This window comes from Melospiza melodia, chromosome 7, assembly GCF_035770615.1.
Source record: "Melospiza melodia melodia isolate bMelMel2 chromosome 7, bMelMel2.pri, whole genome shotgun sequence".
Classification (NCBI taxonomy): domain Eukaryota; kingdom Metazoa; phylum Chordata; class Aves; order Passeriformes; family Passerellidae; genus Melospiza; species Melospiza melodia.
In genome coordinates, this window is record NC_086200.1 from 27851125 (window position 1) to 27879087 (window position 27963).

At 55.2% G+C, this 27963-nt stretch overlaps 2 protein-coding genes across 2 annotated transcripts in view; both read left to right on the forward strand.

Moving 5' to 3' along the window:
• The window catches only part of ADAMTS10 (ADAM metallopeptidase with thrombospondin type 1 motif 10), a 74090-nt gene extending 65905 nt beyond the window's left edge, over positions 1–8185 (forward strand). Inside the window, exons 20-25 of the mRNA XM_063160875.1 lie at positions 1121–1247; positions 1912–2041; positions 3194–3398; positions 4295–4471; positions 5808–5964; positions 6582–8185. Of these exons, the coding sequence (XP_063016945.1) occupies positions 1121–1247; positions 1912–2041; positions 3194–3398; positions 4295–4471; positions 5808–5964; positions 6582–6691 (906 nt within the window). The 3' untranslated portion in view covers positions 6692–8185. The remainder of the gene's footprint in view (positions 1–1120; positions 1248–1911; positions 2042–3193; positions 3399–4294; positions 4472–5807; positions 5965–6581) is intronic.
• Positions 8186–9709: 1524 nt separating this feature from the next.
• On the forward strand, positions 9710–27919 carry MYO1F (myosin IF). The gene is made up of 28 exons (XM_063160933.1): positions 9710–9830; positions 14069–14206; positions 15407–15496; positions 16359–16453; positions 17000–17087; positions 17291–17380; positions 18238–18369; positions 19157–19291; positions 19371–19503; positions 20140–20336; positions 20430–20510; positions 21076–21162; positions 21310–21396; positions 21687–21854; positions 21925–22010; positions 22352–22433; positions 22537–22643; positions 22866–22964; positions 23449–23593; positions 23682–23796; positions 24419–24588; positions 24712–24857; positions 25103–25249; positions 25329–25477; positions 25681–25764; positions 25855–26056; positions 27185–27351; positions 27432–27919. Exons 1-28 carry the CDS (start codon positions 9828–9830, stop codon positions 27506–27508), a joined length of 3300 nt encoding a protein of 1099 aa, XP_063017003.1. The 5' UTR covers positions 9710–9827; the 3' UTR covers positions 27509–27919.
• The last annotated feature ends 44 nt before the right edge of the window (positions 27920–27963 follow it).

A 27963-nucleotide genomic window follows, 5' to 3' on the forward strand; every position in this document is an offset into this window, starting at 1 on the left:
TAAAATAATAGAAGAAAGGATTTCATTAGAAGGCTAGCTAAGAATAGAAAAAGAAATAATGACAATAAAGGCTTCTGTCTTGGACAGACAGTCTGAGCCAGCTGACTGTGATTGGCCATTAATTAGAAACAACCACATGAGACCAATCACAGATGCACCTGGAATTTTTCTTCACTCAGGGTCACCAAATGTGGTGGTGTTCACAGGGGTCTCAGGCTGAGGGAAGAGATGAGGATCTGACTCCATGTTTCAGAAGGCTGATTTATTATTTTATGATATATATTATATTAAAAGAAAATGAAATATTAAAACTACACTAAAAGAATAGAAGAAAGGATTTCATCAGAAGGCTAGCAAGGAATAGAAAGGAATGGAATGATAATAAAATTTTGTGACTGAACAGAGAGTCCAAGCCAGCTGACTGTGATTGGCCATTAATTACAAACAAGCAGATGAGACCAGTCACAGATGCACCTGTTGCATTCCACAGCAGCAGATAACCATTGTTTACATTTTGTTCCTGAGGCCTCTCAGCTTCTCAGGAGGAAACATCCTAAGGAAAGGATTTTTCATAAAAGATGTCTGTGACAGATCTTGCTGTGGCTGCCTGGGGGTTGGAGCTGGTCAGCCCCCGGTGTGGCTGTTGGGGGTAAAGGGAAACAGGGAGCAGGGGTAAATTGGGCTAAATTGACACAGTAAATCACAAAATTAATTAGAAAAGCCCTGTGAGACCAAACTGTGACCTGACACTGCCTAGTCAGCCAGATTGTGTCACTGAGTGCCACATCCAGCCTTGAAAGAGTCACCCCAGGTGGGACAGGAGCCCACCGTCCCTGCATTAGGGCCCCAGTGCTTTATCCACTGGACACTCCCACATCTCCCTCCCTAATTCTCAGCTCTGCTGCCCTAATCTGTCAGGTTTTGGGATGATTCCACCCTTGAGTGCCTGGCAGCTCATTCCCTGATCGAGCACCTCTGTCACCACTGGTGGCTGCCCTGCCAGCCCTGGGAGGGGCGGGAAGGGGACAGGGGAATATTCCAGGCTGTTGGAGAGGCTGTGGGATGACAGCTGGGTGGTCTCTGTGGTGGCACTGATGTTCTGTGGGTGCCTTTCCTGCAGGTGCTGGTGCGGACAGAGCCGCAGGGCATCCGATACAAGTTCAACGCCCCTGTGGGCAGGGATGGCTCCAGCCTCTACTCCTGGCACTACACCCCATGGACCAAGTGCTCCGTGCTGTGTGCAGGGGGTGAGCTCTGCTGCTGGGCTGCTTTGGGGGGACATGTGGGACCCCCCCTGTGCTGTGGCTGGGCCTCTGCTTGGCTCTGAGGAGCTCTGGGGTCTTTACACAGCCCCACCCCACACTCAGCCATAGGAGAGTTGTGTCAGGGGAAAGAACTTGGGTGCCATCTTCAGCTGGGCCACAGGTATGAGTAGATTAACCCTAAAGATCAAAATTTTCCTGTCCCTGCCATGGCAGGGACACTTCCCACTGTCCCAGGTGCTCCCAGCCCTGTCCAGCCTGGCCTTGGCACTGCCAGGGATCCAGGGGCAGCCACAGCTGCTCTGGGCACCCTCCTAGGGAACAATTCCTGCCCAATATCCCACTCTCACTTTTATAAATGTTGGTCTATTATCATATTGCAGTTAATTGTCCAATTACAGCTCCAGCCTTGTTTTTCTCTCTCCAGCCCACGTTGTTTGTGCTCTTGGGCCTGAGATTTGGATCATTTGTCCTTGGTCCCCAGCTGGAGCAGGAATTGTTTTGTCTCCCTGCTCACCATCCCCTGATGTCAAGCCCAGACCCACCCACTAAACCAGCACAGAATGTGAAAAATAGAAAAGCTCAAACCTAAGGCATCACAGACTCAGTCTCCTCCTCCCTTTTCCCCTTCCCTCTTTGCCCTGGGCAGGCAGCCAGATCCAGTCTGTGGTGTGCAGGAAGCTCTCTGATGGCTCAACTGTCCCCAACCACTTCTGCAGCGCTGACACCAAAGTGCCCGAGCGACAGAGGAGCTGCAACACCGAGCCCTGTCCCCCTGCGTGAGTAACAACATGGGAAATGAATTATTATTATTATTATCATTATCATTATCATTATCATTATCATTATCATTATCATTATTATCTTCTTGTTGTTGTTTTATTTTTCCTGATAAACTTGAATAGAAAGTTTATATCGTATGGATTTGTATGTAAACTTTGAGATAAGAAATGTTCATTTAGGAGATCAACATTTCTTTGGAGAAATAGAACTGTGAAAGATAGACCCACGGAGAGTAATTTTAGATAATAATAGCTCTGGATAATTTTAGATAATAATATTAGTATTATTAAATAATTTTAGATAATAATATTACTATTCTTATTATATAATAATATTTTATATTTTTATTATCTAATATTATTAGATAATATTAGTATAATAATATTATATTTATTATTAATATTAAATATATTTTAGATAATAATAGCTTTAAAGCATTTACAACATAATGTATCAAAAACTGATAAGCCCAGAAAAGCTTATAACACATTATAATTAAGAAATAGTTAATTTCTAATTAAAATAGCATAAATTATAGCAACTATATTGTCTCACCCTTTGCATGAGACTAAAAATAGAAAAAAAATTACAATTAAATTAATTTAATTTAAAATTAATTTTTTAATTTAAAATTTAAATTAAATGTATACATTTAGTTTTTAAAATTAAATTTATTCCTTTAGTTTTTAAAATTAAATTTATACATTATTTTTTAAAATTAAATTTTTCAATTTAAATTTTAGAATTAAATTTTTAAAATAATTTTTTTAGAACACCTTTCAGTTACTCTATCTCTAAGTCAAAAAAGGACTAAATCCAAAATACCTGGAGCTCAGGCAGGGAGCCAGGGAGGAAGACCAGGGTAGCAGAGAGTGAAATCCCCAAGTCACAGCCCCCACTGGTGACACTGCAGCTCTGCTGGGGAATGGGATGGGCATTTCTCCTCTGTGTCCCAGATATTCAGTGAGGATTTGTGCCAGGCTCTGCCTGGCTCCTCTCCTGAAGGGGAAGGGGAGATGTGCAGGGACTCGGTGCTTCAGCCAGAGCTGCCTGGGGGGCTGTGGCTGCAGGAGGGCCAGGGCTGTGTGCAGGGCAGTGGGGCCCAGCCCAGCCCGGCCCGGCCCAGCTCTGCTGTTCCCCATCCCCAGCTGGGCCATTGGGAACTGGTCCGAGTGCAGCCGCAGCTGCAACGAGGGCGTCCGGACCCGCAGCGTGTTCTGCAAGAGGAAGATCTCTGCCAGCGAGGAGAAAACCCTGGATGATGCCTCCTGCCCCCAGCCACGGCCCAAGATGCTGGAGCCCTGCAACAACCAAACGTGTCCTCCCGAGTGGGTGGCCCTGGACTGGTCAGAGGCGAGTGCCCAAAGGAGGCACACGGAGCTGGGGAAGGGCTGAGGAGCAGCTGAGGGCACTTGGCTCGTTCAGCTGCAGCCCAGGAGACTGAGGGGAGGCTCCTCGGGGGCTGCAGCTCCTCCCCAGGGCAGGCACAGGGGCAGGGGCTGAGCTCTGCTCTGGCACAGGGACAGGAGCCCAGCAAGGGCTGCAGCTGTGCCAGGCCTTGGCATGGAGCTCAGGGCAAGGTTCTGCCCCCCGAGGCTGCTGGGCACTGCCCAGGCTGCCCAGGGAATGGTGCCAAGGCTGCCAGAGCTGCAGGAGCTCCCAGGGCTGCTCAGGGTGGGGCTGTTGGGGTGGCTGGGCAGGGACAGAGCTGGGATCAATGATCCCTGAGGGTCCCTTCCCACTGAGCACATTCCAGGATTCCGTGGTCTGTCCAGTCTCTGAGCCTGTGTGGAGCTGCCTGTGCTGGCAGTGCAGGCAGTGAGGTCGTGTCTGTCACTCCTGGTGTCACCTGAACTCTCAGTGGCTGCTGCTGCCCAGGGTGACAGAGCTGGACAGGGCTCTGAGCAGCCTGGGCTGCTGGAAGGTGGAACAGGATGGTCCCTAAGGTCTCTCCCAACCCAAACCAGCACTCCCAGGGGTGCTCAGGGTGGAGTTTGGGGTGGCTGTGCAGGGATGGGGCTGCGCTGATCATCCCTGAGGGATCCAGCTCAGGATCTTTTGGGATTCTGTGATTGACACCATCTCTCCCCTCTCTGAGGGCGCTGCTGCAGGAGCACAGTGCCAATCACTGTGATGTCCACAGAGTGTGACAATGTGGCATCTCAGGAGCCAGGAGAGGTGGGAGCAGCAGTGGGGAGGAACCAGAGCTGCCTCTGTGCCCTCGCTGACCGTGTCCCCTGTCCCTGCAGTGCACCCCGAGCTGCGGGCCCGGCTTCCGCCACCGCATCGTGTTGTGCAAGAGCGGCGACCACAGCGTCACCCTGCCCACCTCCCAGTGCCACGAGGCCACCAAGCCCCCCACCAGCATGAGGTGCAACCTGCGGCGCTGCCCCCCGCCCCGCTGGGTCGCCGGCGAGTGGGGAGAGGTAGGGACAGCCCTCCCCATGGGGGGATGGCAGGAGGAGCCTCCCCAGCCCTTCAAATCCTGACCATAACTATCCAGGGACCCGTGGCAGTGGTTTTCCCCCCTTTTTGGCTCATTTGTGGTGACCCTGGGGGTGTCCCAGGCCTGGCAGGACCCCACAGAAGTCACCGAGGGGTCCCCATGAGTGGCTGGGGGTCAGCAGGGGTGGGCTGATCACCCCAGAGCCCAGAGGGGTCACCCTGGCAGTGATCTCTGTATCAAATTCAGGGAGCCCTCAATGTAGGGAATGATTGGCATTTGATTCTATGATTCAGAAAAAAATGTTTTATTAAAATTATACTATATTCCAGGAATACTATATCAAAACTATACAATTGTTTTATTAAAACTATACTATATATATATACACTATATATAGTATATATATAGTATATATATAGTATATATATAGTATATATATACTTACTTATATATTAAAACTATACCATTGTTTTATTAAACTATATTACAGTAATACTATATCAAAACTATACAATTGTTTTATTAAAACTATACTATATATATACACTATATATAGTATATATATAGTATATATATACTTACTTGTATATTAAAACTATACCATTGTTTTATTAAGCTATACTATATTACAGTAATACTATATTAAATCTATACAATTGTTTTATTAAAACTAGACTATATTACAGTAATACTATACTAAAACTATACCATTTTTTTATTAAAACTAGACTATATTACAGTAATACTATATTAAAACTATACTAAAGAGATAATATACTAAAGAAAAACCCATGACTGTCTGAGACAGCCAGGACACAGCTTTGAATGATTGGCTAATCACTCAAAACAACTTTCACTGCTGTCCAATTAACTGAATCACATTTGGTAGACAATCTCCATAACACATTCCACATGTGCAAAAATGGGAGCAGCAAGTGGAGAAAAGACTTGTTTTCTCTTCTCTGAGGTTTCTCACTGTGTTTCCCAGGATAAATCCTTGGGAAATTGTTCCTGCTGCTCCCTGAAGGGAGCTGAGGTGACACTCCCTGCCCTGAACACCCCTCGAGCTGCAGGGTGATGTGGGGATGCAGGAGGTTTGGGAAAGGCCAGGGATTTAGGGCTGGATGTGGGATCCTCCCCGAGCCCTGCAGAATCCAACCAAGCATTTTTGGGATGCAGGGCCACATCCCTCACCCATGCCAGGAAGGGAAGGAACAACCCCCTCCAGCACCCTTTGCAGCCCCTAACCCCCACAATGTGCCTGCTGCTGTCACCTTGCTGGTGGCCCTGGCAGCTCCCTTGTGCTGTCCCCACAGTGCTCTGCCCAATGTGGCCTGGGCCAGCAGAGGAGATCCGTCCAGTGCCTGGCGCACACCGGGCAGCCGTCCATGGAGTGCGTGGAGGCCCTGCAGCCCCCCGGCATGCAGCAGTGCGAGACCAAGTGCGAGTCAGGGCCCACGGACAACCCTGAAGGTGAGGGGGCTCTGGGGAGGCACACGTGTTCCACTGGAGACAGGGACATCGGAGCCAGCACAGCACCAGCTGGGCTCTGGGGTGGGGAGGTCACATCCCTGGAAGTGTCCAAGACCAGGCTGGATGGGGTATGGAGCATCCTGAGCACATTAAAACTGTACTAAAAGAAGAGAAGAAAGGATTTCTTCAGAAGGCTAGCTAAGAATAGAATATAGAATAGAAAAGAATGATAGCAAAAGTTTGTATCTTGGACTCTCTGTCTGAGCTAGCTAGGCTGTGTTTGGCCATTAACTAGAAACATCTAACATGGGCCAATCAAAGATGCACCTGTTGCATTCCACAGCAGCAGATAATCAATGTTTACATTTTCTTCCTGAGGCCTCTCAGCTTCTCAGGAGGAAAAATAGTTAAAAAAAGATTTTTCATAAAAGATTTCTACGACACTTTGGCACAAACACAGGCACAGCAAATGAGATAGAATCATTTTTCCTTTCTCTGAGGTTCGGAGAACGTGAAACCCAGAAATATTCTTGTGAAGGACTGTGCCTTGCTTTTCTCTGTGACGAATAGTGTGGCTACATGTCTGTGACCCTGTTCCCCGTTCTGTGTCCCTGCAGAGTGCAAGGATGTGAACAAGGTGGCCTACTGCCCGCTGGTCCTCAAGTTCAAGTTCTGCAGCCGGACCTACTTCCGACAGATGTGCTGTAAAACCTGCCAGGGCCACTAGGACACAGCGGGACACAGCGGGACCCCCGTGGCAAAACTGGAAGGCCAAAGCTTCACTGGAGGGCCCTGCCCTGCCCGGGAACCTCCCCTGGCTCCCGCACAGACTCCGGTCACGCTCCCACGGGCGTCACCCAACCCCGTCCCCCGCAGACCCCCTTGGCCCCCCGAGCTTGACAGAGGCAGGATCCCAGTTCAACCACTGCAGCCCCAGCTGGATGAGCGCTGGGAGAGGGGGGAGCTGGGCAGAGCAGGGACTTTACTTGAAATTCTGATGTTGTTATTTATTCGTAGCGGAGCCAGGTCCCGCTGGGGGAGGCGGCACCGCTCGCCCCGCTCCTGCCTCATCCTGCTCCGTGTCCCCAGGGCACCATCACGGGGCTGGGGCACTCCAGGGGCTGCTGCCCTTCCCTCGGGACCCCAGGGGAGCCAGGGAGGAGGGTTCAGGTGCCTGGGGTGGCCAGCGTGGCTTGTGGCTCCTGGGTGATGGGTGGAGAGGAGCTGCTGTGGGGAGTGGGGCTGGAGCAGGGATTTTGTCCCTTGGTTTGCACCCTGTCACCTCAGGACTGGGATCAGGCCACCCCATGAGCTGAGGGGGCTCTCCAAACTCCCATAGCCACCAGCTTGGATTGGGCTCTTCCCCTGTTTGCCCTTGTCACTTTTAGGACCAGATTTTGGCCCTGAGCTGGGGGCAGAGGCGTGCTGGGGGCTGTATGGGCATCCAGGCTGTGCCAGGCTCAGGGAGAGCAGCACAGGAGGGTGCAGGACAAGAATGGGCCTGGCACAGTGTCCCCAGGGCCTGGCACCCCAGAGACAGCCTCAGCCTCACTTCCAAAGGTGCTTGACTTCCAAAGGTGCTTTGCCTCCAAAAGGTGCTTTGCCTCCAAAGGCAGGTGGTGCCAGTCCCAGTGGTGCCACTCGAGGTGCCAGTCCCAGTGCCACCCACCCCTCTGCCCACAGGAGGCCTACAGAGATGGGAAAAGAGCAGGTTTGACATTCCTCCAGGTCACCTGGTGGCCAAACCTGGGCCAGCTCCTCCATGGGCAGCCTGTGGAGGAGACCTGACTTCAACTCTCCAAAGCTTTTTGTTGGCATTGTAATTGTAACGATGACGATTATTTTCAGGCCTTTCCACATCACAGCGATGGGAAAGCTTTGTCCAGAGCTGTGTTTTGTTCCCTTGGGGCCATCCCTGTGGTGCAGGGAGGGGACAGTCCCCTTTCCCCCAGCAGAGCCCCCGTGTGTTCCTGTTCCAGCTCCGTTTTTGTGTCCACCTGCTCCTCTCGGCCGATCGCAGCTTCTCTGGTGCTCAGCAAACCTCGTTTCTCTTCCTTCCTGGTGCCATGCTCCATGTTCTGATGGTTTTGGGTGAGGGGAGGGGGTGTTTTCACCATTTTTATATCGATATATATCCTACTGACCAATGTTTAACATACTAACTCTGAGGAGGAGCGACGTAAGGCATGAATTATAATAAAGGAGTAGCTACGATCCCGGGCATGGCCTCTGCTCCCACTTGTGTTCCTCCAGCCTGGGGTTGTGTGAGGGTGTTCACAGGGGGTTTTGGATTGGGGAAGAGATGAGGATCTGACTCCATGTTTCAGAAGACTTGATTTATTATTTTATGATATATATTACATTAAAACTATACTAAAAGAATAGAAGAAAGGATTTCATCAGAAGGGTAGCTAAGAATAGAGTAGCAAAGAAATGATAACAAAGGTTTGTGGCTTGGCTCTGTGTCTGAGCCAGCTGGGCTGTGATTGGCCATTAATTACAAACATCCAACATGGGCCAATCCCAGATGCACCTGTTGCATTCCACAGCAGCAGATAATCATTGTTTACATTTTGTTCCTGAGGCCTCTGAGCTTCTCAGGAGGAAAAATCCTAAGGAAAGGATTTTCCATAAAAGATGTCTGCGACAGGGTTACGCACCCTCAGCGCCACAATCCACCCCAAATAAAGAGGTTTGGAAGCAAGGGAGGGTTTTCCTTGGGGAGCAGAGCAGATGGGAAAGGTGGGGATTCACCCAGAGCTGTTTTAGGACGTGGAGGAAGAATTTCCCCCATGGCAAAGAGACCCCCACAATGTTGGTGATGCTGGGCTGGGCCAGCGGGGCAGGGGGGATTCTGCCCCACTCAGGTCAGACCCCACCTGCAGAGCTGCCCCAGCCCTGGGCAACAGCAGCAGGAGGACGTGGGGCTGCTGCAGCCAGGCCAGAGGAGCCACGGAGATGCTGCCAGGGCTGGAGCCCCTCTGCTCTGAGCCAGCCTGGCACAGCTGGGCCTGCTCACCTGGACAGGAGAAGGCTCCAGGGACACCTCAGAGCCCCTTTTGGGGCCTGAAGGGGCTCCAGGAGAGCTGCAGAGGGACTGGGGACAAGGCCTGCAGGGACAGGACACAGGGAATGGCTCCCACTGCCACAGGGCAGGGCTGGGTGGGAGATTGGGAATCAGGAATTGTGGAATCCATCCCTGGAATGGATTTCCCAGAGCAGCTGTGGGTGCTCCTGGATCCCTGGCAGTGCCCAAAGCCAGGCTGGACAGGGCTGGGAGCAGCCTGGGACAGTGGGAGGTGTCCCTGCCATGGCACTGAGTGGGATTTAAGGTCCCTTTTAACCCAAACCATCCTCTGCAGGGGACAGGGTGGCCAGGAACTGCCTCAGGCCTCAGTTTCATGTAGCAACCTCACTCTTCTCTGCACCTCAAGTGGAGGGGAGGAAAAAAAAACCCAAAAAACAACAACGAATAATATGCAACCAAAAGCATCTCATTCCTAAAACCACCTCCCAGCCTGACTGGCCACCACTGGCCAGGTGACATCCAGCTGTCACTGCAGAGTGCTGGGAGATGTCACCGAGGCTCTGAGCATCCCTGCTGGGCTCTGTCCTGCATCCTGTCCCTCACCAGCAGAGGTGGGGACACCTTGGGCAGGCCCCCCCAGGTCCCTGGTAGCAAAGCTGCCGTTGTCCTCCCCACCCCCACGACCGAATGGTGCAAAATGAGGAAGTGGGAGGGAAACAGAACTCGTCATAATCTTTCTCACATCAGAAAGACAAATTCCGAGTGCTCCGGGATGGCCCCAGGCTGTTGGTGACAGGAGATTGAGCACCTGCCTGGGGAGGGACACAGGGACATCATGGTGAGTGCCACTCTGCTCCCTTCGGGTCCCTCAGGGTGTCACCTCCCACTGCTGCCACCCCAGCCCTGCCCTGCCCACGCCCTGGGGCTGCCCCGTGTCCCTGCAGGAGAGGGGACAGCGCTGCCCAGCTTGGGGACAGGGCTGGGGGAGGCCATGGGGGGGATACAGGGGGCTGGTGACCCCCAGGACAGGGTGGGGAGCAGCAGGGGATGGGGCTGTGCTGCCACACAGGGATCTGGGCATCGCTGTCACTGCTGTGGTACCCATGGGATGGATTTATGGGGCAGAGGGTGGGGTGGGGGTGGCAGCCACATGCCCCAGGCTAACAGGGACCCTCTGGGTGCTGGTGCCATGGTCAGGGCTCAGGGGTGCAGGGAGGGCAGCAGCCACTGGTGGAAGTTGCTGCGGAGGCAGAAGAGGAAGGTGAAAGGGCTCAGAATTGGGAAGATGCTCAGACTGGGGGTGAGGAGCAGCCACAGCTCTCAGCTCTGCTTCCTGCATCCCTGGGCTGATGTGTCCCAGCTATTTCCACCCAGACAGGGAGGAGACAGTGGCCGGGCTGAAACTGAACCTTCTCTCTGCCACCCACACTTGTGGCTGTCACCTCCGAGAGGCCGCTCAGATGCTGTCCCCAAGGACACACACTGTCCCCTCCTCCAGCACCTGTGGCTTCCTGGAGGACCAAAAGGCCCTGCAGCCACAGCCTGACCCCCACCAGCGCCATCCCACCCCAGCCCTGTGACAAATGTGTGACAAACTTGTTGCTCTATTCAGCTTTCCGTTTGGTTTTGGAGGTTTTGATGCTTTCCGGGCTTGGTCTGTCTTGACTCAAAAGGTGCCACCTTGGGCTGCATCAGCTCCTCATCAGCTCTTGCCTGAAGTGTTAGTTAGTTTGTGGTTTAACCCACAGTTTTGAAGCAAACATGAGGTTTTCAAAGCTGCCACACCAAGGGCTGCTCCCCTCCCTGCCCAGAGATCCTGTCTGAGTGCCAGGAGCACCCTGACAGAGGGGTGTGGTGGGGACAGTGCCCATGCCACAGCTGGGGGTGCTGAGGGGCTCCTCGTGTGTCACCTGTGCCTTTTGGAGCACTGAGGGGCTCTTCTTGTGTCATTTGCCTCCTTTGGAGCACTGAGGGGCTCCTCATGTGCCACCTGTGCCCTTTGGAGCACTGAAGGGCTCCTCATGTGCCACCTGTGCCCTTTGGAGCACTGAAGGGCTCCTCGTGTGCCACCTGTGCCCTTTGGAGCACTGAAGGGCTCCTCATGTGCCACCTGTGCCCTTTGGAGCACTGAGGGGCTCTTCTTGTGTCATTTGCCTCCTTTGGAGCACTGAGGGGCTCCTCGTGTGTCACTTGTCCCCTTTGGAGCACTGAGGGCCTCCTCATGTGTCACTTGTCCCCTTTGGAGTATAGTCCCTCGAGCACAGGGGCTGCAAAGGGCACCTGGAAGGTGGAGGGGGGACAAATCTTCTCCCTGCTTGGCATGAGGGTGCAATGGTTTGGGGCAGGTGCCCTTCCCTGGGGCAGAGGGGAATGGACAGGGGGGCCTGGACAGAGCAGGGAATGGAGAAACTGCTGCCCCAAACCTCTGGAAGTAAATTTATTTGTGCTCCCACTCCCCACAAGAATGTCACCTGCAGCTGCAGATGTCACCTCTGTCCCATGGCACCAAGCTGGGGCAACACCAGGGCTTTAAGGGACCCTAATTCCCCTTCACCCTGATTTTTTAGTGAGCCCTGGCCCTGCAAACCCCACCAGAGACTCAGGGAAAGCAGGAACACCCAGAGCTCTGCAGATCATGACAAACCCTTCATTTACCAGCTCTGAGCTGGTGTTTTCCCCCCAGCTGGGCTGCATCAGGTGCCCCAGAGAGCCAGGAAAGCCCCAGAGGAAGAGGAGGTGAAGACACCCTCACCACTGACACCTCTGAGCATCTGTGAGAGCATCTTTAGGTGTCAGCTCAAAACCTTCAGGAAGGAAATTCTCATTTTGCCTTAATTTGGCCTCGAGCAGCAGCCCGGGGTGCTGTGGCAGCAGCTTTGGGGTGCTGGGGATGGGGCGCTGAAGGGTTTGGGCTCTTGCCACCCTTCTCCTGCTGAAACTCAGGGTTTGGGGTGAAGCTGGGCAGCTCCTGGTGTCCCTGGCAGTCCCTGGGTGACACCACAGTGACCTGCAGAGGATGGCTAAGCCTGCCTGTGCTTTTCCAGCTGGATTTCCTAGCGGATGTTAGCATGAAGGCAAGAAGAAGGTCTTGAAAAGGAAAAGGAGAAGCTCCCTGGGTGATTTCAGGCAGCTCTGGACACCCTGAGCCCCCTGAGTGACCTCAAATAGTGACCCCAAATCCCTGGCAGGTCCCTGTGTGACACCACAGTGACCTGGAGAGGCTGCCTGTGCTTTTCCAGCTAGGTTTCCTAAGGGGATATTAGCATGAAGGCAAGAAGAAGGTCTTGAAAAGGAAGAGGAGAAGCTCCCTGGGTGATTTCAGCCTGCTGGGCAGCTCCTGGGGTCCCTGACAGCTCCCTGGGTGACACCACAGTGACCTGCAGAGGCTGCCTGCACTTTTCCAGCTGGATTTCCTAAGGAGATATTAGGATTAAGACAAGAAAAAGGCCTTGAAAGGAAAAGGAGATGCTCCCTGGGTGATTTCAGGCAGCTCTGGACACCCTGAGCCCCCTGAGTGATCCCAAATAGTGACCCCAAATACCTGGCAACTCCCTGGGTGACACCACAGTGACCTGGAGAGGCTGCCTGTGCTTTTCCAGCTGGATTTCCTAAGGAGATATTAGGATGAAGGCAAGAAAAAGGCCTTGAAAAGGAAGAGGAGAAGCTCCCTGAGTGATTTCAGGCAGCCCTGGATGCCCTGAGCCCACTGAGCTGACCCCAAAATAGGTGGTGAGACAGCACTAAAAAGCCCCTTCAGCAGCTATATGGGCTTTTGGGGTTTGGAGAGGGGCACAGGGGATGTTTGGGGCTGCAGAGCCCAGTGACAGACACCCCAGGGGGACACCTGGTGACAATCAGAGGCCGCCAGGAGCCTGCAAAGGTGTGGGGATGGATGCAGGGCCCTGAAACCTTGAGAGCCTGCAGGGCAATGAAGCAAAAGGGGAAGAGGAGAAGAAAAGGGAAATGGAATGAGCAAGAGGCCAGGGCTGATGGGGGGAGAAGTGAAATCGGTGACAGGAGCCTGGGGGTGAAAGAGGAACCGGGGGGGTGGGGAAGGAGGGGCCTCGGCCCCGTCCCTGTCCCCACACGGCCACCACAGCTGTGCCCAGCCTGTCTGTGGGGACATCCAGGGCAAGGGGAGCCTCGGGGGGGTTCATGCAGGATGAATTCCTCTATCACAGCTCCCTTGTTTAGCCCACAAGGCTGAAATCACAGCCCAGCCCCCGGGGGACAGAGCTGGTGTGACAGTGTTCACAGGGGTCTGAGGATGAGGGAGGAGATGAGGATCTGACTCCATGTTTCAGAAGGCTTGATTTATTATTTTATGATATATGTTACATTAAAACTATACTAAAAGAATAGAAGAAAGTGTTTCATCAGAAGATTAGCTAAGGATAGAAAAAGAAGGAATGAATAACAAAGGCTTGTGTCTGACTGAGACAGTCTGGACAGCTGGACTGTGATTGGCCATTAATCAGAAACAACCACACGAGACCAATCCCAGATGCACCTGTTGCATTCCACAGCAGCAGATAACCATTGTTTACATTTTGTTCCTGAGGCCTCTCAGCTTCTCAGGAGGAAAAATCCTAAGGAAAGGATTTTCCATAAAAGATGTCTGTGACAAGCTGGGCACAGAACTGGGCACAGCTGGGCAGAGGCTGCTGGCATCTCCCTGGGCAGGAGGAAGGGGAACACAGGGTGCCAGGAGGATGTGGCGGTGCAGAGGATGCCACCACCGCCCTTCCCCTGCATTGCTCTGTCTCACAATCAGTCTGTGCACCAACCAAAGTCCTTCTCTATCTTGGTGAGGAGCAGAGGGCTGGGGCAGGTCCTGCCTGCTCCTTGCTCTGAATTTTGGGATCTGCTTTGCCAAACCCTTCCCTTTGCACATCCTGTCTGCTCCTCGAGGTGAGGAGGGCTCCAGGGTGTTGGGACAAGCCCCAGTGCTCTGAATTTTGGGCTCTGCTTTGCCAAACCCCGATTTGGGGTGAGGGCTGAGCCAGGCAGGGCTGTGGCAGCTCGGGTGGCCCTGATGGCCCCGACACAGCCGCGGTGTCCCCGTTGTCCCCTCAGGGCAGCAAGGAGCGCTTCCACTGGCAGAGCCACAATGTCAAGCAGAGCGGCGTGGACGACATGGTGCTGCTGTCCAAGATCTCCGAGGAGGCCATCGTGGAGAACCTCAAGAAGCGTTTCATGGACGATTTCATCTTTGTATCCTTGCCCAGGCAGCGGGGACAGGCACAGGGAGCGGCAGGGACGGGCTCCAAGGCTTTGTCAGCACATGGGACAGCATGTCCCTGCCCTGTGGGGACAGATCTGTGGGAATGTCACCATCCCGAGCTGAGCTGTGCTCAGCACAGACACAACAACCAAACCCCTCTCCTGCCATGCTGCAGGACCCGCTGTGCTCCTTCCTTTGGGGCAGAGCCCTGAGGGGCACAGCAGGGCACACAGGGCACACAGGGCACAGCAGGGCACAGCAGAGCCCTGAGGGGCACACAGGGCACACAGGGCACACAGGGGTGGCAGCAGGGCTGAGGCTGTGCCCACACCACTGCATTTCCCCTGATGTGGGGATGTGGCCCTGTCCTTACAAGGCCATGCTGTCCCAGCTGTGACTCAGCCCTGTGACTCCCCCCGCAGCCCTGGGGCTTTGCACACGTGTGGGGTTGGCTTTTTTGGGGGTTTTGATTTTGTTCTTTTGAAGGGGAAAAATACCCCACGCAGCCTCTCCCTTCCCTTTTTGCTGCGCTGCCGCACGCAGGCCTCTGTCCAGCCATGACTCAACATCCCAAGCTTCTGCATTTCCCAGAAAAGCTCCCTCCTCCTGCCCCTCTGGCCACTGTCCCCTTGTTTGGGACACAAATAGGGTATCAAAGGCTTGGATAACCCCACCTGCTCCATCCCCATCCTCCATCTCCTCACCCAGCCCATCCTGCTGCAATTCCCTCTTTTTCCATGCACCCAGTGACTTGGGGATGCTGCAGGAATGGCAGCAGTGTGGGCAAGGAAGGGCAGGAGCTGGGATTCCTCTCCTCTTTGTGCCTCAGTTTCCCTGGATGTAAAATCAGGATGGATTTTGCATTGGATTTTTGCTGGAAAAGCTGCAGATGGAGCATGGGCAGAGGGTGAATTCCAGGGACGCTGGAGAGGTTTTAGAGCCAATCCCCAGCCAGAGCAGGGAGCTGAGGGGATGCTCCTGCACCCATCACACTGCAGGGCCTGAGGGAGTGCCCCAAGTCAGGGCAGCAGGGCAGCTCTGCCTGTGCCAGGCTGGAAATGCCAACCTTGCACCATCCCTGAATATGCCAGAGACCCCATACCCACATTCCTGCCCCCGGGGTGGGACTGGGCACTGGGAAAGGGGCACACGGGAAGGGACGGACACACAGCCCTTGACCTGCTGCCCAGACCTACATCGGGCCCGTGCTGATCTCCGTGAACCCCTTCAAGCAGATGCCGTATTTCACCGACCGCGAGATCGAGCTGTACCAGGGCGCGGTGAGACTGCCCCGCGGGCAAGCAGGGGTTAAATGTGTGCAAACACCCCTGAGGGTCCCCGTGCTGCACAGCCCCTGCAGGGGTCAGTGCTCCCAGCAGCAAATCCTGGGGAATTCAGCTCAGAAATGCACAGAAAGAAACCCAAAAATGGTCAAATGCAGAGAGTGGTTCTGCCCCGGCCCTTCCCAAGGAGGAGTGGGGGTTAAAAATCACCAGACTCGCTGCTGATGAGTTGGTGTTTGTGGGAAGAGGTTCATCCCCACATGGGCAGAGTGAGGGAGATTTGGGGATTTGGGGGTTGCTCTATGCCCAGCACTGCTGTCCTTGTCCCTTGTCCCTTGTCCTTTGTCCCTCATCCCTTTTATAGGGTCACTGTGAAGGGGCTGATTCCAACATGGGCAGAGTAAGAGGAATTTGGGTATTTGGGGAGCTCTGACCCCAACACTGCTTGTCTCTTGTTTAGGGTCAGTGGGAAGTGTGGCTCCCACATGGGCAGAGTGAGGGGGATTTGGGGATTTGGGGGCTGATCTGTGCCCAGCCCTGCTGTCCTTGTCCCTTGTTTAGGGTCAGTGGGAAGTGTGGCTCCCACACTGGCAGAGTGAGGGGGATTTGGGAATTTGGGGAGCTCTGACCCCAACACTGCTGTCCTTGTCCCTTGTTTAGGGTCAGTGGGAAGTGTGTCTCCCACATGGGCAGAGTGAGGGGGATTTGGGGGTTGTTCCGTGCCCAGCACTGCTGTCCTTGTCCCTTGTTTAGGGTCACTGTGAAGGGGCTGGTTCCCCTGCGGGCAGTGAAGGTGATTTGGGGAGGGGAGCTGGGGGCTGCCCTGTGCTCAGCCCTGCTGTCCCTGTCCCCTGCTTAGGCCCAGTATGAAAATCCCCCCCACATCTACGCCCTGACTGACAACATGTACCGGAACATGCTGATCGACGGCGAGAACCAGTGTGTCATCATCAGGTACTGGGGACACTGGGCCACAGCCGGGCTGTCACTGCCCCTGGGGACACCTGTCCCCACCAGCCCTTCTCCCCAGCCCGGGGTTTCCCAGCTGAAGTGTTGGCTCCTGGGCTCTGGGGTGTCTGGAGGGCGACAAGCACCAAGCAAGGCTGTGACCAGGGGTGTTCCAGGCAGGGACAGAGTCCCAGAGCCTTGTGCAATGCAGCTCTGCAGGGCAGTGTTGCAAGGGAAATGGTCAGGATGTGGGGCAAGGCCGGAGACTTCCCTCTGAGGCTCCCAAGTCCCCCTCCTCCACTTCTAAACCCAGTGACAACAAATTCAACATCCTGTCACCGAGCCACGCTCTGCTCACACTGATCCCCCTGGGCAGAGCTGAGCTGGGGGATCACCATCCCAGATCCCCCACAGACCCACTCTGGGGGTGGCACAGTCCCCAAAATTCACTGTCATCCTCCAGTCCTGCTCCAGGACCCACCCCAAAGCCTCCCCAAGGGATGGGTGGCTCTGGTGGGGCTGTCTCACATCTCTGCTTTGCCCTTTGCACAGCGGAGAAAGCGGAGCTGGGAAAACGGTGGCAGCAAAATACATCATGGGCTACATCTCCAAAGTGTCTGGCGGTGGGGAGAAAGTCCAGGTGGGTCTGCTGTCCCCCCTGCCACTCATCATTTCACCCCCCAGCTGATCCCCACCACCCTGGTCCCCAACATCCCCCTGATGGGGCTGCTGGTGGCACACGGAGCAGCCCCTCCAGTGCTGGGGACACGCAAAGGCTCAGGTGTGTCCCCAGGCCTGGAGTGGGACACAGCAGGGCTGAGCCCTGCCCTCCTGTGTCCCCAGCACGTGAAGGACATCATCCTGCAGTCTAACCCGCTTCTGGAAGCCTTTGGAAATGCCAAAACTGTCCGGAACAACAATTCCAGCCGCTTTGTAAGTGCCGGTGTTCACAGGGGCCTGAGGATGAGGGAAGAGATCAGGACCTGACTCCATGTTTCAGAAGGCTTCATTTATTATTTTATGATATATATCCTATTAAAACTATACTAAAAGAAGAAAGGATTTCATCAGAAGGCTAGCTAAGAATAGAATAGGAAGGAATGATAAAAAAGGCTCTGTCCCGGACTCTGTGTCCGAGCCAGCTGACTGTGATTGGCTATTAATTAGAAACATCCAACATGGACTAATGACAGATGCACCTGTTGCATTCCACAGCAGCAGATAATCAATGTTTACAGTTTGTTCCTGAGGCCTCTGAGCTTCTCAGGAGGAAAAATCCTAAGGAAAGGATTTTCCATAAAAGATGTCTGTGACACCAGGGCAGGTGCAGGGGGCAGCGCAGCAGCAGAACCACTGAAGCAGCTGGGTTCAAAGCTGACCTTTAGATCAACTCCAGCCATTCCCCCAACACTGCCCCAGGTGTCCCCAAGTGCCACATCCAGCTTTTCAATCCCTCCAGGGATGGTGACTCCAGCACAGCCTGTTCCAGTGCCTCACCACCCTTTCAGTGGAGGAATTTTTCCTCATATCCAATCTAAACCTCCCCTGGGGCAATGTGAGGCCATCTCTGGCCCTGTTTCCTGTTACCTGGGAGAAGAGACCGACCCCACTGGGCTCCAATCTCCTTTTGGGCAGTTGAGGGGGCAATGAGGTGTCCACATAAACCATGAAGCCTTCAGCCAGGGATTGCACACCCCACAAAGCTCCTGGTGTGGTGGGCAAGGGCTTGGGGGGAATGAGGAACCCCTGAGGCAGGGCCACAGCTCTGAGCAGGATCTGTGCTGGAGCAGGGAAAATACTTTGAGATCCAGTTCAGCCGGGGAGGAGAACCTGATGGGGGCAAGATCTCCAATTTCCTGCTGGAGAAGTCACGCGTGGTGAGCCAGAACGAGTGTGAGAGGAACTTCCACATCTACTACCAGGTATGGGGTGGGATTTCTTCACTCGGGGTCGCCAAATGTGGAATTTTTCTTCACTTGGGGTCATCAAATGTGGAATTTTCTTCACTCGGGGTCACCAAATGTGGAATTTTTCTTCACTTGGGGTCATCAAATGTGGAATTTTCTTCACTCGGGGTCACCAAATGTGGTGGTGTTTACAGGGGTTCCAGGTCGAGGGAAGAGATGAGAATCTTGACTCCATGTTTCAGAAGGCAGATTTATAATTTTATGATATATATGATATTAAAAGAAAATTATATATTAAAATTACACTAAAGAATAGAAGAAAGGAAGGAAAGGAAAGGAAAGGAAAGGAAAGGAAAGGAAAGGAAAGGAAAGGAAAGGAAAGGAAAGGAAAGGAAAGGAAAGGAAAGGAAAGGAAAGGAAAGGAAAGGAAAGGAAAGGAAAGGAAAGGAAAGGAAAGGAAAGGAAAGGAAAGGAGAAAGGAGAAAGGAGAAAGGAGGAGAAAGGAAGGAGAAAGGAAAGGTAATAAAATCTTGTGACTGACCAGAGAGTCCGAGCCAGCTGACTATGATTGGCCATTAATTAAAACCAACCACATGAGACCAATCAAAGATGTTGCATTCCACAGCAGCAGATAATCATTGTTTACATTTCGTTTCTGAGGCCTCTCAGCTTCTCAGGAGAAAAATCCTGGCAAGGGGATTTTTCAGACAATATCATGGCAACAGTATGGGGGTGGCCTGGAGCCACCAGGCTGCAGAGGGGACCAGGAGCTGGCTGACCACAGCCCCCTGTCCCCTCCCAGCTCATCCAAGGAGCATCCCAAGAGCAGAGGCAGAATTTGGGCATCATGAGCCCGGATTATTACTTCTACCTGAACCAGACAGACACCTACCAGGTGGAGGGCACAGACGACCGCAGTGACTTCCATGAGACCATGGTGAGTGCCTGGGAGGGAGGGGAGTCCCCAAAAGCTCTGGGGCCGGGTGGGGGCTCAAAGGGTGTCTGTGCACCCCCAGAATGCCATGCAGGTCATCGGCATCCGTGGCGAGGACCAGCAGCTGGTGCTGCAGATCGTGGCAGGGATCCTGCACCTGGGCAACATCAGCTTCAGGGAGGAAGGCAACTACGCCCGGGTGGAGAACGCCGACTGTGAGTAGCCACAGGGGACAAGTGGGGGGAGCCTCAGGAATGAGTGGCAAGCTGGCTGTGTCACAAATCCCCTGGCAGAGGAGGGAAGCAGCACCAGCACCAGGCATTATAATTGCTGTCTTAACCCCCGTGTCCGTCATCCTCCTCCTATCTCCCCATTATCTAAGAAATTTAGGATTACCTAAACCGAAGGCCTTCAAAGCCTTAAACAAGAGTTAAACCCTCTTAGTTTCTGCTAAAGTCCGCAGGCCATCACCCTGCATCCCCTAAATGCAGCTCAGGTGCTTTAATTAAGCTAGGACCTTCCAATTTACTAGACAGATGGGCTTTGATCCCATGATATTATAGTCAATAGCTACATGCTCTAACCAACAGGCCTCTGCCTAAGGCTCTGGTACATAACTAATGCACATCAATGAGCTTGCAACTCACTATGAACTTTACTTAAGGCAGCAAGTCAACGGCTCAGCCAGAGCTTGATTAGCCAGGGGACAGATGCCAGGTGTAGCTCTGGGAGAGGTGTCACTTTTCCCTGTCATCGTCCCACTGCTGTCCTTCATACATGGATGGGGCCGAGGGTTTTCGACTCTGGCCAGGTGGGGACAACACAGCCCTGACCAGCCCCACTCTGCCCAGCCCTGGCCTTCCCTGCCTACCTGCTTGGGGTCGACCAGGAGCGCCTCAACGAGAAGGTCACCAGCAGGAAAATGGACAGCAAGTGGGGCGGCCGCTCCGAGTCCATCACCGTCACCCTCAACGTGGAGCAGGCGGCCTACACCCGCGACGCGCTGGCCAAGGGGCTCTACGCCCGTGTCTTCGACTTCCTGGTGGAGGTGTGTGGGCCTCAGAAGGGATGGTCACCCCCTGCCCCAGGAGGTGGCCAATCGCAGTGCCCCGCAGCCAGTTTGTCCCCTCTGTCCCCGCAGTCCATCAACCGGGCCATGCAGAAGCCGTATGAGGAGTACAGCGTCGGGGTGCTGGACATCTATGGATTTGAGATATTCCAGGTGGGTGTGGTTGGGAATGTCCTGCCCTGCTCCCACAGCAGGGACAGCACCTGGGTCAGGTAGCCCTGAGAAGGGTCCCTGGAGTAGCAACCAAGCACTGCTGGTTGGGGTCCCCACAATGAGGCAGAGGAGGTGAAGGAGCTGGGGTTGTTTAGCCTGGAGAAGAGGAGGCTCAGAGGTGACCTTAATGCTCTCTACACCTCCTTGAAGGGAGGTTGCAGACAGGTGGGGTTGGTCTCTTCCACCAGGCACCGCTGACAGAACCAGAGAACAGTCTCAAGGTACCTCAGGGAAGGTATAGGTTGGATTTTAGGAAGAGATTTTTCACCAAAAGAATAATAAAGTACTGGAATGCTCTTCCCAGGAAGGTGGTGGAATCACCATCTCTGATGTGTTTAAAAAAAGACTGGACATGGCACTTGGTGCTATAATCTAGTTGAGGTGTTAGGGCATAGGTTGGACTTGATGATCTTAGAAGTCTCTTCCAACCTCATTATTCTGTGATTCTGTGTTTCTGTGAGCAAAGGACAACTCAGCACCATTTTCTCTTCCATCTTTCATGCAGAAAAATGGCTTTGAACAATTCTGCATTAACTTTGTGAACGAGAAGCTGCAGCAGATCTTCATCGAGCTGACCCTGAAGGCAGAGCAGGTACAAGGGGCTGGGCTGGGGGCTGTGGGGCTGTGCCAGCACCCCAATTCTTGCAATCCCTCCTCCCCAGCACCACAGCTGGAGCAGGGGTTCTGCAGCACATCCCAGGGGCTCAGGGCCCAGCCAGCTCTCCCTGTGCTTCCCCAGGAGGAATATGTGCAGGAGGGGATCAAGTGGACGCAGATCCAGTACTTCAACAACAAGGTGGTGTGTGACCTGATAGAGAACAAGCTGGTGAGTGGGGTCTCCTCTGCTGGGGAGGCTTTTGGGGAGCAGAGGCACCCAGGGACAGGGGCTGCATTGAGGTTGTTGAGGTGCCAAGCAGCAGAGAGCCCCACACTGGCTTGGGTTAGCAGGAACCTTAAAGATCATCTTGTCCCACTATTCCAGGGTGCTCCAAGCCCTGTCCAACCTGGCCTTGGACACCTGCAGCACCCATGGGCACCTGGCTCAGCATGAAGCAGCTGTGACCAGGTGCAGGATTGGGCCCTGCCACACCCATGGCTTCCCTTTCCTTGTGGCAGAACCCTCCTGGGATCATGAGTGTCCTGGATGACGTGTGTGCCACCATGCACGCCACGGGCGAGGGCGCCGACCAGACCTTGCTGCAGAAGCTGCAGGCGGCCGTGGGCACCCACGAGCACTTCAACAGCTGGAGCTCGGGCTTTGTCATCCACCACTATGCTGGCAAGGTGGGTAGGGCACCCCAAAGCCCCCACCCTGCACCCCACAGCCGCAGCTGAGGTCCCCTCCTGTCCCCAGGTGTCCTACGATGTGAACGGCTTCTGCGAGCGCAACCGGGACGTGCTTTTCACTGACCTGATCGAGCTCATGCAGAGCAGTGAATAGTGAGTCTGGCAGTGCTGGGCACCCCAAAAGGTCTGGGGAACAGGGCACAGTCCTCAACATGCAGATCTGAAAGGCTGGTCCTGCCTTTGTGGGTTGGGGTGCTCAGTCCTGCATGGCCCCATGGGCACCAGGGGCATCCCAGGGATGCAGGGTTGGGCAGAGCGGGGTCATCCACCAGCTCTGCTCCTGCTCCTGCTCCTGCTCCTGCTCCTGCTCCTGCTCCTGCTCCTGGGGGTGGTCAGGGAGAAGGCACTCAGCCACACAGTACAGGATTTCCCAGCTGGCCTCAGCCCAGGCCATGCTGGCAGCTCTCACCTGGGGACTGTCCCCTCCCTTCCAGCGGTTTCATCCGGATGCTTTTCCCAGAAAAACTTGATTCTGACAAAAAGGGACGGCCGACCACGGCAGGCTCCAAAATCAAGGTGTGTCCCTTGGGCTGCAGAGCAGCAGCTGCCTCTGGGGAGGTGGCAGGGGCAGTGCTCCCACCACCCCCTTTGATGCTACAGAGGTCGATCCTTGCACCAGAAACAGGCCAACGACCTGGTGAACACGCTCATGAAGTGCACCCCACACTACATCCGCTGCATCAAACCCAACGAGACCAAGAAACCCCGGGACTGGGAGGAGAGCAGGTAACAGGGAGCACACAGAGCCCAGGGAAGGGGGCCCAGCCATGGAGATGTGGCCAGGACCAGCTTTCCTCCAAAAACTGTAGCCCTGGGCTGGTTCTTCTGAGCTGTCCACTAACACAGGGAAGCACAACAAGCGTGTGGGACACATTGTCCTCCTTAGGTGCACTTTTAGGTCCCCTCCTAACCTGTCATTATTCCATGTTGTCCCTCCCTGGTGCACAGGGTGAAGCACCAGGTCGAGTACCTGGGGCTGAAGGAGAACATCCGGGTGCGCCGGGCAGGCTTCGCCTACCGCCGCCTCTTCCACAAGTTCCTGCAACGGTGAGTGGCCACTGGCACGGGGCTGGCAGAGCCCACAGCACCTCCTCAGGAAGAGAGGAGGGTGTGGGAGGCCCTGGCACAGCTTTTCAAGTGAAAAGAGTTGGGGATGTTCAACCTGGAGAAGACGAGGCTTGGGCAAGACTTTAGAGCCCCTTCTAGGGACTAAAGGGAACAGCAGAGGGATTTGGGACAAGGCATGGAGGGACAGGACACAGGGAATGGCTTCCACTGACAGATGGCAAGGCTGGATGGGATATTGGGAAGAGATTTTTCCATGGGAGGGTGGGCAGGCCCTGGCACAGGGTGCCTAGAGCAGCTGGGGCTGCCCCTGGATCCCTGGCAGTGCCCAAGGCCAGGTTGGACAGGGCTTGGAGCAGCCTGGGACAGTGGAAGGTGTCCCTGCAATGACAAGACTGGATGGGCTTTAAGGTCCCTCCCAACCTGAACTATTGTGGGATTCTGTGAGCCTGCTCTGTCCCCACAGCTATGCCATCCTCACCCCCGAGACATGGCCGTCGTGGCGCGGGGATGAGCGCCAAGGGGTGCAGCACCTCCTGCGCTCGGTCAACATGGATCCAGACCAGTACCAGATGGGCAGGAGCAAGGTGTTCGTCAAGAACCCCGAGTCGGTGCGTGGCCCTGACTCCTGGGGGGCACTGGGTGTCATTGGGAGGGGTTTTTGGGGTGTCCTGGCTCAGCACTGCCTGTCCCTCGCAGCTCTTCCTGCTCGAGGAGATGCGGGAGAGGAAATTTGACAGCTTCGCCCGGGTGATCCAGAAGGCCTGGCGCCGGCATGTGGCCATCCGCAAATACGAGCAGATGAGAGAGGAGGGTAAGGCTGGGCAAGGACAGGGACAGTGCCACGCCAGCTGCCCTTTTAGGGTGCTTTTCACTGGGACAGCCCAGCTATGACAGCGGCAGCCTGGCTCCTAATCATGGCACTAACGGTGATTAGGTGATGGAGGAACCGGCCCATGAGTTGTTGGGAGTCTTTTTCCACTCTGAAAGGAGAGCACGGATTTCCTGCTCCTATTTCCAGCCCTGGGAGCTTGTGCTGTCTCACTCTGCATTTCATGGCCTGCACAGGGATAGAGGGGAGTAGCTGGGATGAGCTGGTGTTTCTGGGAAGAGGCTGACTCCCACAATGGCAAAAGGATGGGACACACCACTGACCCCATCATGGGTTTTCCCACCCTCCCAAGCAAGCAGGAAAATCAAGGAGGAAAACACAGAAAAAAGCTGGGTCCATCCCTCCCTCCCACAGAACGGGGTTTTTTGAAGGCAATTAAAGTTTCAAAGTTTCAAAGCCAGCCAAGCTCAAGCAGCTGGGATTCCTCCCATGGCATAAAACAAGCCCCACTTCTTGCTGCCATGACCTGTGTGATGTTTTGGGGGGCTCTGAGCCACCAGCACAGAGCCATTTCAGACCCGCACCTCTTTGGGGTCCCTCCCAGCTGCCAGCATCCTCTACAACTTCAAAGAGCGGCGCAGGAACAGCATCAACAGGAACTTCGTGGGGGATTACCTGGGCATGGAGGAGCGGCCGGAGCTGCGGCAGTTCCTGGCCAAGCGGGAGCGCGTCGACTTCGCCGACTCCGTCACCAAATACGACCGGAGGTTCAAGGTGCAGGGACACGCCCGGGGCTGCTGCAGCTCCTGGTGGCTTCCCTCAGGTGGGATGTGTGTTTGTGGGGTTTGTGCCCCCCCTGAAAAACCCCCTCACCCCCTTTTTCCTGCCCTTTCCCAGCCCATCAAGCGGGATTTCATTCTCACGCCCAAGTATTTCTACCTGATCGGGCGGGAGAAGGTGAAGAAGGGGCCTGAGAAGGGGCAGATCAAGGAGGTGCTCAAGAAGAAGGTGGAGCTGCAGGCGGTGAGCGGTGTCTCGCTGAGGTGTGTCCCTTACCAGGGGCTCTCCCCATGGCTGGGATTCCCCTCTCTCCACACCCTGCTGCTCCCCAGTCCCTCATCCACTGGAGTGGAGGCTCCCCATCGGTGCTTTGCAGAAGCCAGAGAGTTTTCCAAATCGGCCTCCAAATTTCCTTAGGGTGGACCCAAGCCCTGTGGGGTCCCCAAATCCTCCCCAGCCCAGCTGGCGCCAGCCTTGGTGGGGTTGACACCCCTGTTTGCTCCCCCAGCACCAGGCAGGACGACTTCTTCATCCTCCATGAGAACGATGCCGACAACTTCTTGGAGTCCATCTTCAAGACGGAGCTGATCAGCCTCCTGTGCAAGCGCTTCGAGGAGCTCACCCGCTCCAAGCTGCCCCTCTCCTTCAAGGACACGTAAGGATGGAGGCCAGGAGAGGTGACAAAGCAGGACAGGGTCCTGTCACCGCATCCTCATGGCTTCTCTCACCCCCAGACTACAGTTTCGGGTGAAGAAGGAGGGCTGGGGCGGCGGTGGCACCCGCAACGTCACCTTTGTCAGAGGACAGGGCGACGTGGCCGCCCTCAAAGCTGGAGGCAAAACCCTTACGGTCACCATCGGGGATGGGCTCCCCAGGAATGCCAGTGAGTGTCAGGGCACTGGGGGGTGGCACAGGGGGGACACAGGAGCACTGGGGTCACAGGGCACAGCTGGAGGCCTGGGAGCATTGGGGTGAGCTGGGTGTACTCTGTGGGGTTTGTGTCTCCCCCATTTCTGCTGTGGTGATGGGGAACCCTACAGCTGGCTCTGAGGACTGTCACCTAACGGGGGGCTTGTGTCCCCCCAGAGCCCACAAGGAAGGGAGCAGCACAGGGCAGAGGTGGCAGCAGGTGTCCCGCACCTTCCCGAAGTGCCCCATCAGCACCCAGAGGTGAGCAGGGGGTACAGGGTGGGGGATACAGGGGGTGCAGGCTGTGCATGGCCCCCCTGTAATGCACCCTATTGGGACGGGCTGTTCCAGGAGCCTGCAGGAACGGGGGTCCCCAGATCCCCCGCGGGGATGGCCGGGCACAGAGGGACACCTACAAGATGCCCCAGAAGCAGACGCGGGGCCCCCCAGCCGCGGCGCTTCCCGCCCGCAGCGCCGGCCACCAGCCCAAGGCACGGCCCCCATCCGAGCACAACATGGACTTCCTCAACGTGCCCGACCAGGGCGTGGCTGGGTAGGTCCTGTCCCATGTCCCTGTCCCTGTCCCATCCTCCTCTCCCACTGCCATCACCACTGGGAGGTGCTTTCCCCTCTGCGGAGGGGACCAGATGCATCCTCGGACACAGGCTTTGCTGGCAGGACACATCTCCCAGGCCATTGTGCATCCCAGTCCTCCCAGTCCCTGCAGGCATGGAGCACCTCAAGATGGACAGGAGGGTGCAGCTCATCCTGCCCCAGTTCCCCCAGTCCCTGAACTGGGAGAACCCACCTGCAAGCACAGGGCATCCCATGGGTGTGGGGACAGCAGAGTGGGCAGCTCATCCTGCCCCAATTCCCTCAGTGCTTGAACTGGGACCACCCACCTGCAGGCACAGAGCACCCCATGTGTGGGCACAGGATGGGCAGCTCATCCTGCCCCAGTTCCCCCAGTCCCTAAACTGGAAGTGCCCACCTGCAGGCACAGAGCATCCCATGGGTGTGTGGGTGCAGGGGGTGCAGGGGGCAGCAGCACATGCCATCCCATGGGTGTGTGGGTGCAGGGGGTGCAGGGGGCAGCAGCACATGCCATCCCATGGGTGTGTGGGTGCAGGGTGGGCAGGGGGCAGCAGCACATGCCATCCCATGGGTGTGTGGGTGCAGGGGGGACAGGGGGCAGCAGCACATGTCATCCCATGGGTGTGTGGGTGCAGGATGGGCAGGGGCAGCAGCACATGCCATCCCATGGGTGTGTGGGTGCAGGGTGGGCAGGGGGCAGCAGCACATGCCATCCCATGGGTACAGGATGGGCAGGGGGCGGCAGCACATGCCATCCCATGGGTACAGGATGGGCAGGGGGCAGCAGCACATGCCATCCCATGGGTGTGTGGGTGCAGGGGGTGCAGGGGGCAGCAGCACATGCCATCCCATGGGTGTGTGGGCGCAGGGTGGGCAGGGGCAGCAGCACATGCCATCCCATGGGTGTGTGGGTGCAGGGTGGGCAGGGGCAGCAGCACATGCCATCCCATGGGTGTGTGGGTGCAGGGTGGGCAGGGGCAGCAGCACATGCCATCCCATGGGTGTGTGGGTGCAGGATGGGCAGGGGGCAGCAGCACATGCCATCCCCATGCCCTGCCGGTGCAAACCCCATCCCTCCTGCCCGCAGGGTGCAGCGCCGCCGCAGCGTGGGCCAGCGGCCGCCCCCAGCCCGGCGCCCCAAGCCGCAGCCCAGGGCGGAGGGGCCGCGCTGCCGGGCGCTCTACCAGTACATCGGGCAGGACGTGGATGAACTCAGCTTCAACGTGGGGGATGTCATTGACATCCTGATGGAAGGTACCAGGCTCCTGCCCTGCCCGCCTCCCCTCCCTGCCCTGCTGGCAGCACAGCTGATTGTTTGTGTTCTCCCTCCCCAGATGCCTCTGGCTGGTGGAAAGGCCACCTGCACGGCAAGGAAGGGCTTTTCCCTGGGAATTATGTGCAGAGGATCTGATCTGGAGGAAAGGAGCATCCCACCTCCCATCCCACCTCCCATCCCACCTCCAGAGACTGTGCCCAACTTGGGCACCTGAAGTTTTCCCAGCAACCTCAAAACTTCACAAAAACTTCCAAACCATGAAGTTTTCTCAGCAAACTCAAAACTTCACAAAAACTTCCAAACCGTGAAGTTTTCCCATCGATGCTAGCACAGAATGAACGTTTACTCAGAAAACCCCGGTCTGTGCCAGTGTCAGGGGCTGGATCCCACAGCCCCTTCGGAGAAGGCACTCTGCAGCGAGGACGGGCTCTTAGCTGCTTGTTAGCATCCAAGGACTCTAAAACTTCTCCGCGTTATGAATAGAGTTGTTGTTCATAATTCTGCTGTTCATAAATAAGCAGACTCAGCAAAGCTGACTCACATTTTGAGTTTGGGGGTTTTATTTCACTCACTGTGGCTGTGCGACAAAA

What these genes read in the sequence shown, in the direction of transcription:
- MYO1F (XM_063160933.1), top strand. An exon ending in GTGACTTCCATGAGACCATG is followed by an intron (nt 19,292 to 19,370) that starts GTGAGTGCCTGG and finishes GTGCACCCCCAG; the next exon opens with AATGCCATGCAGGTCATCGG. An exon ending in CCGGGTGGAGAACGCCGACT is followed by an intron (nt 19,504 to 20,139) that starts GTGAGTAGCCAC and finishes CACTCTGCCCAG; the next exon opens with CCCTGGCCTTCCCTGCCTAC.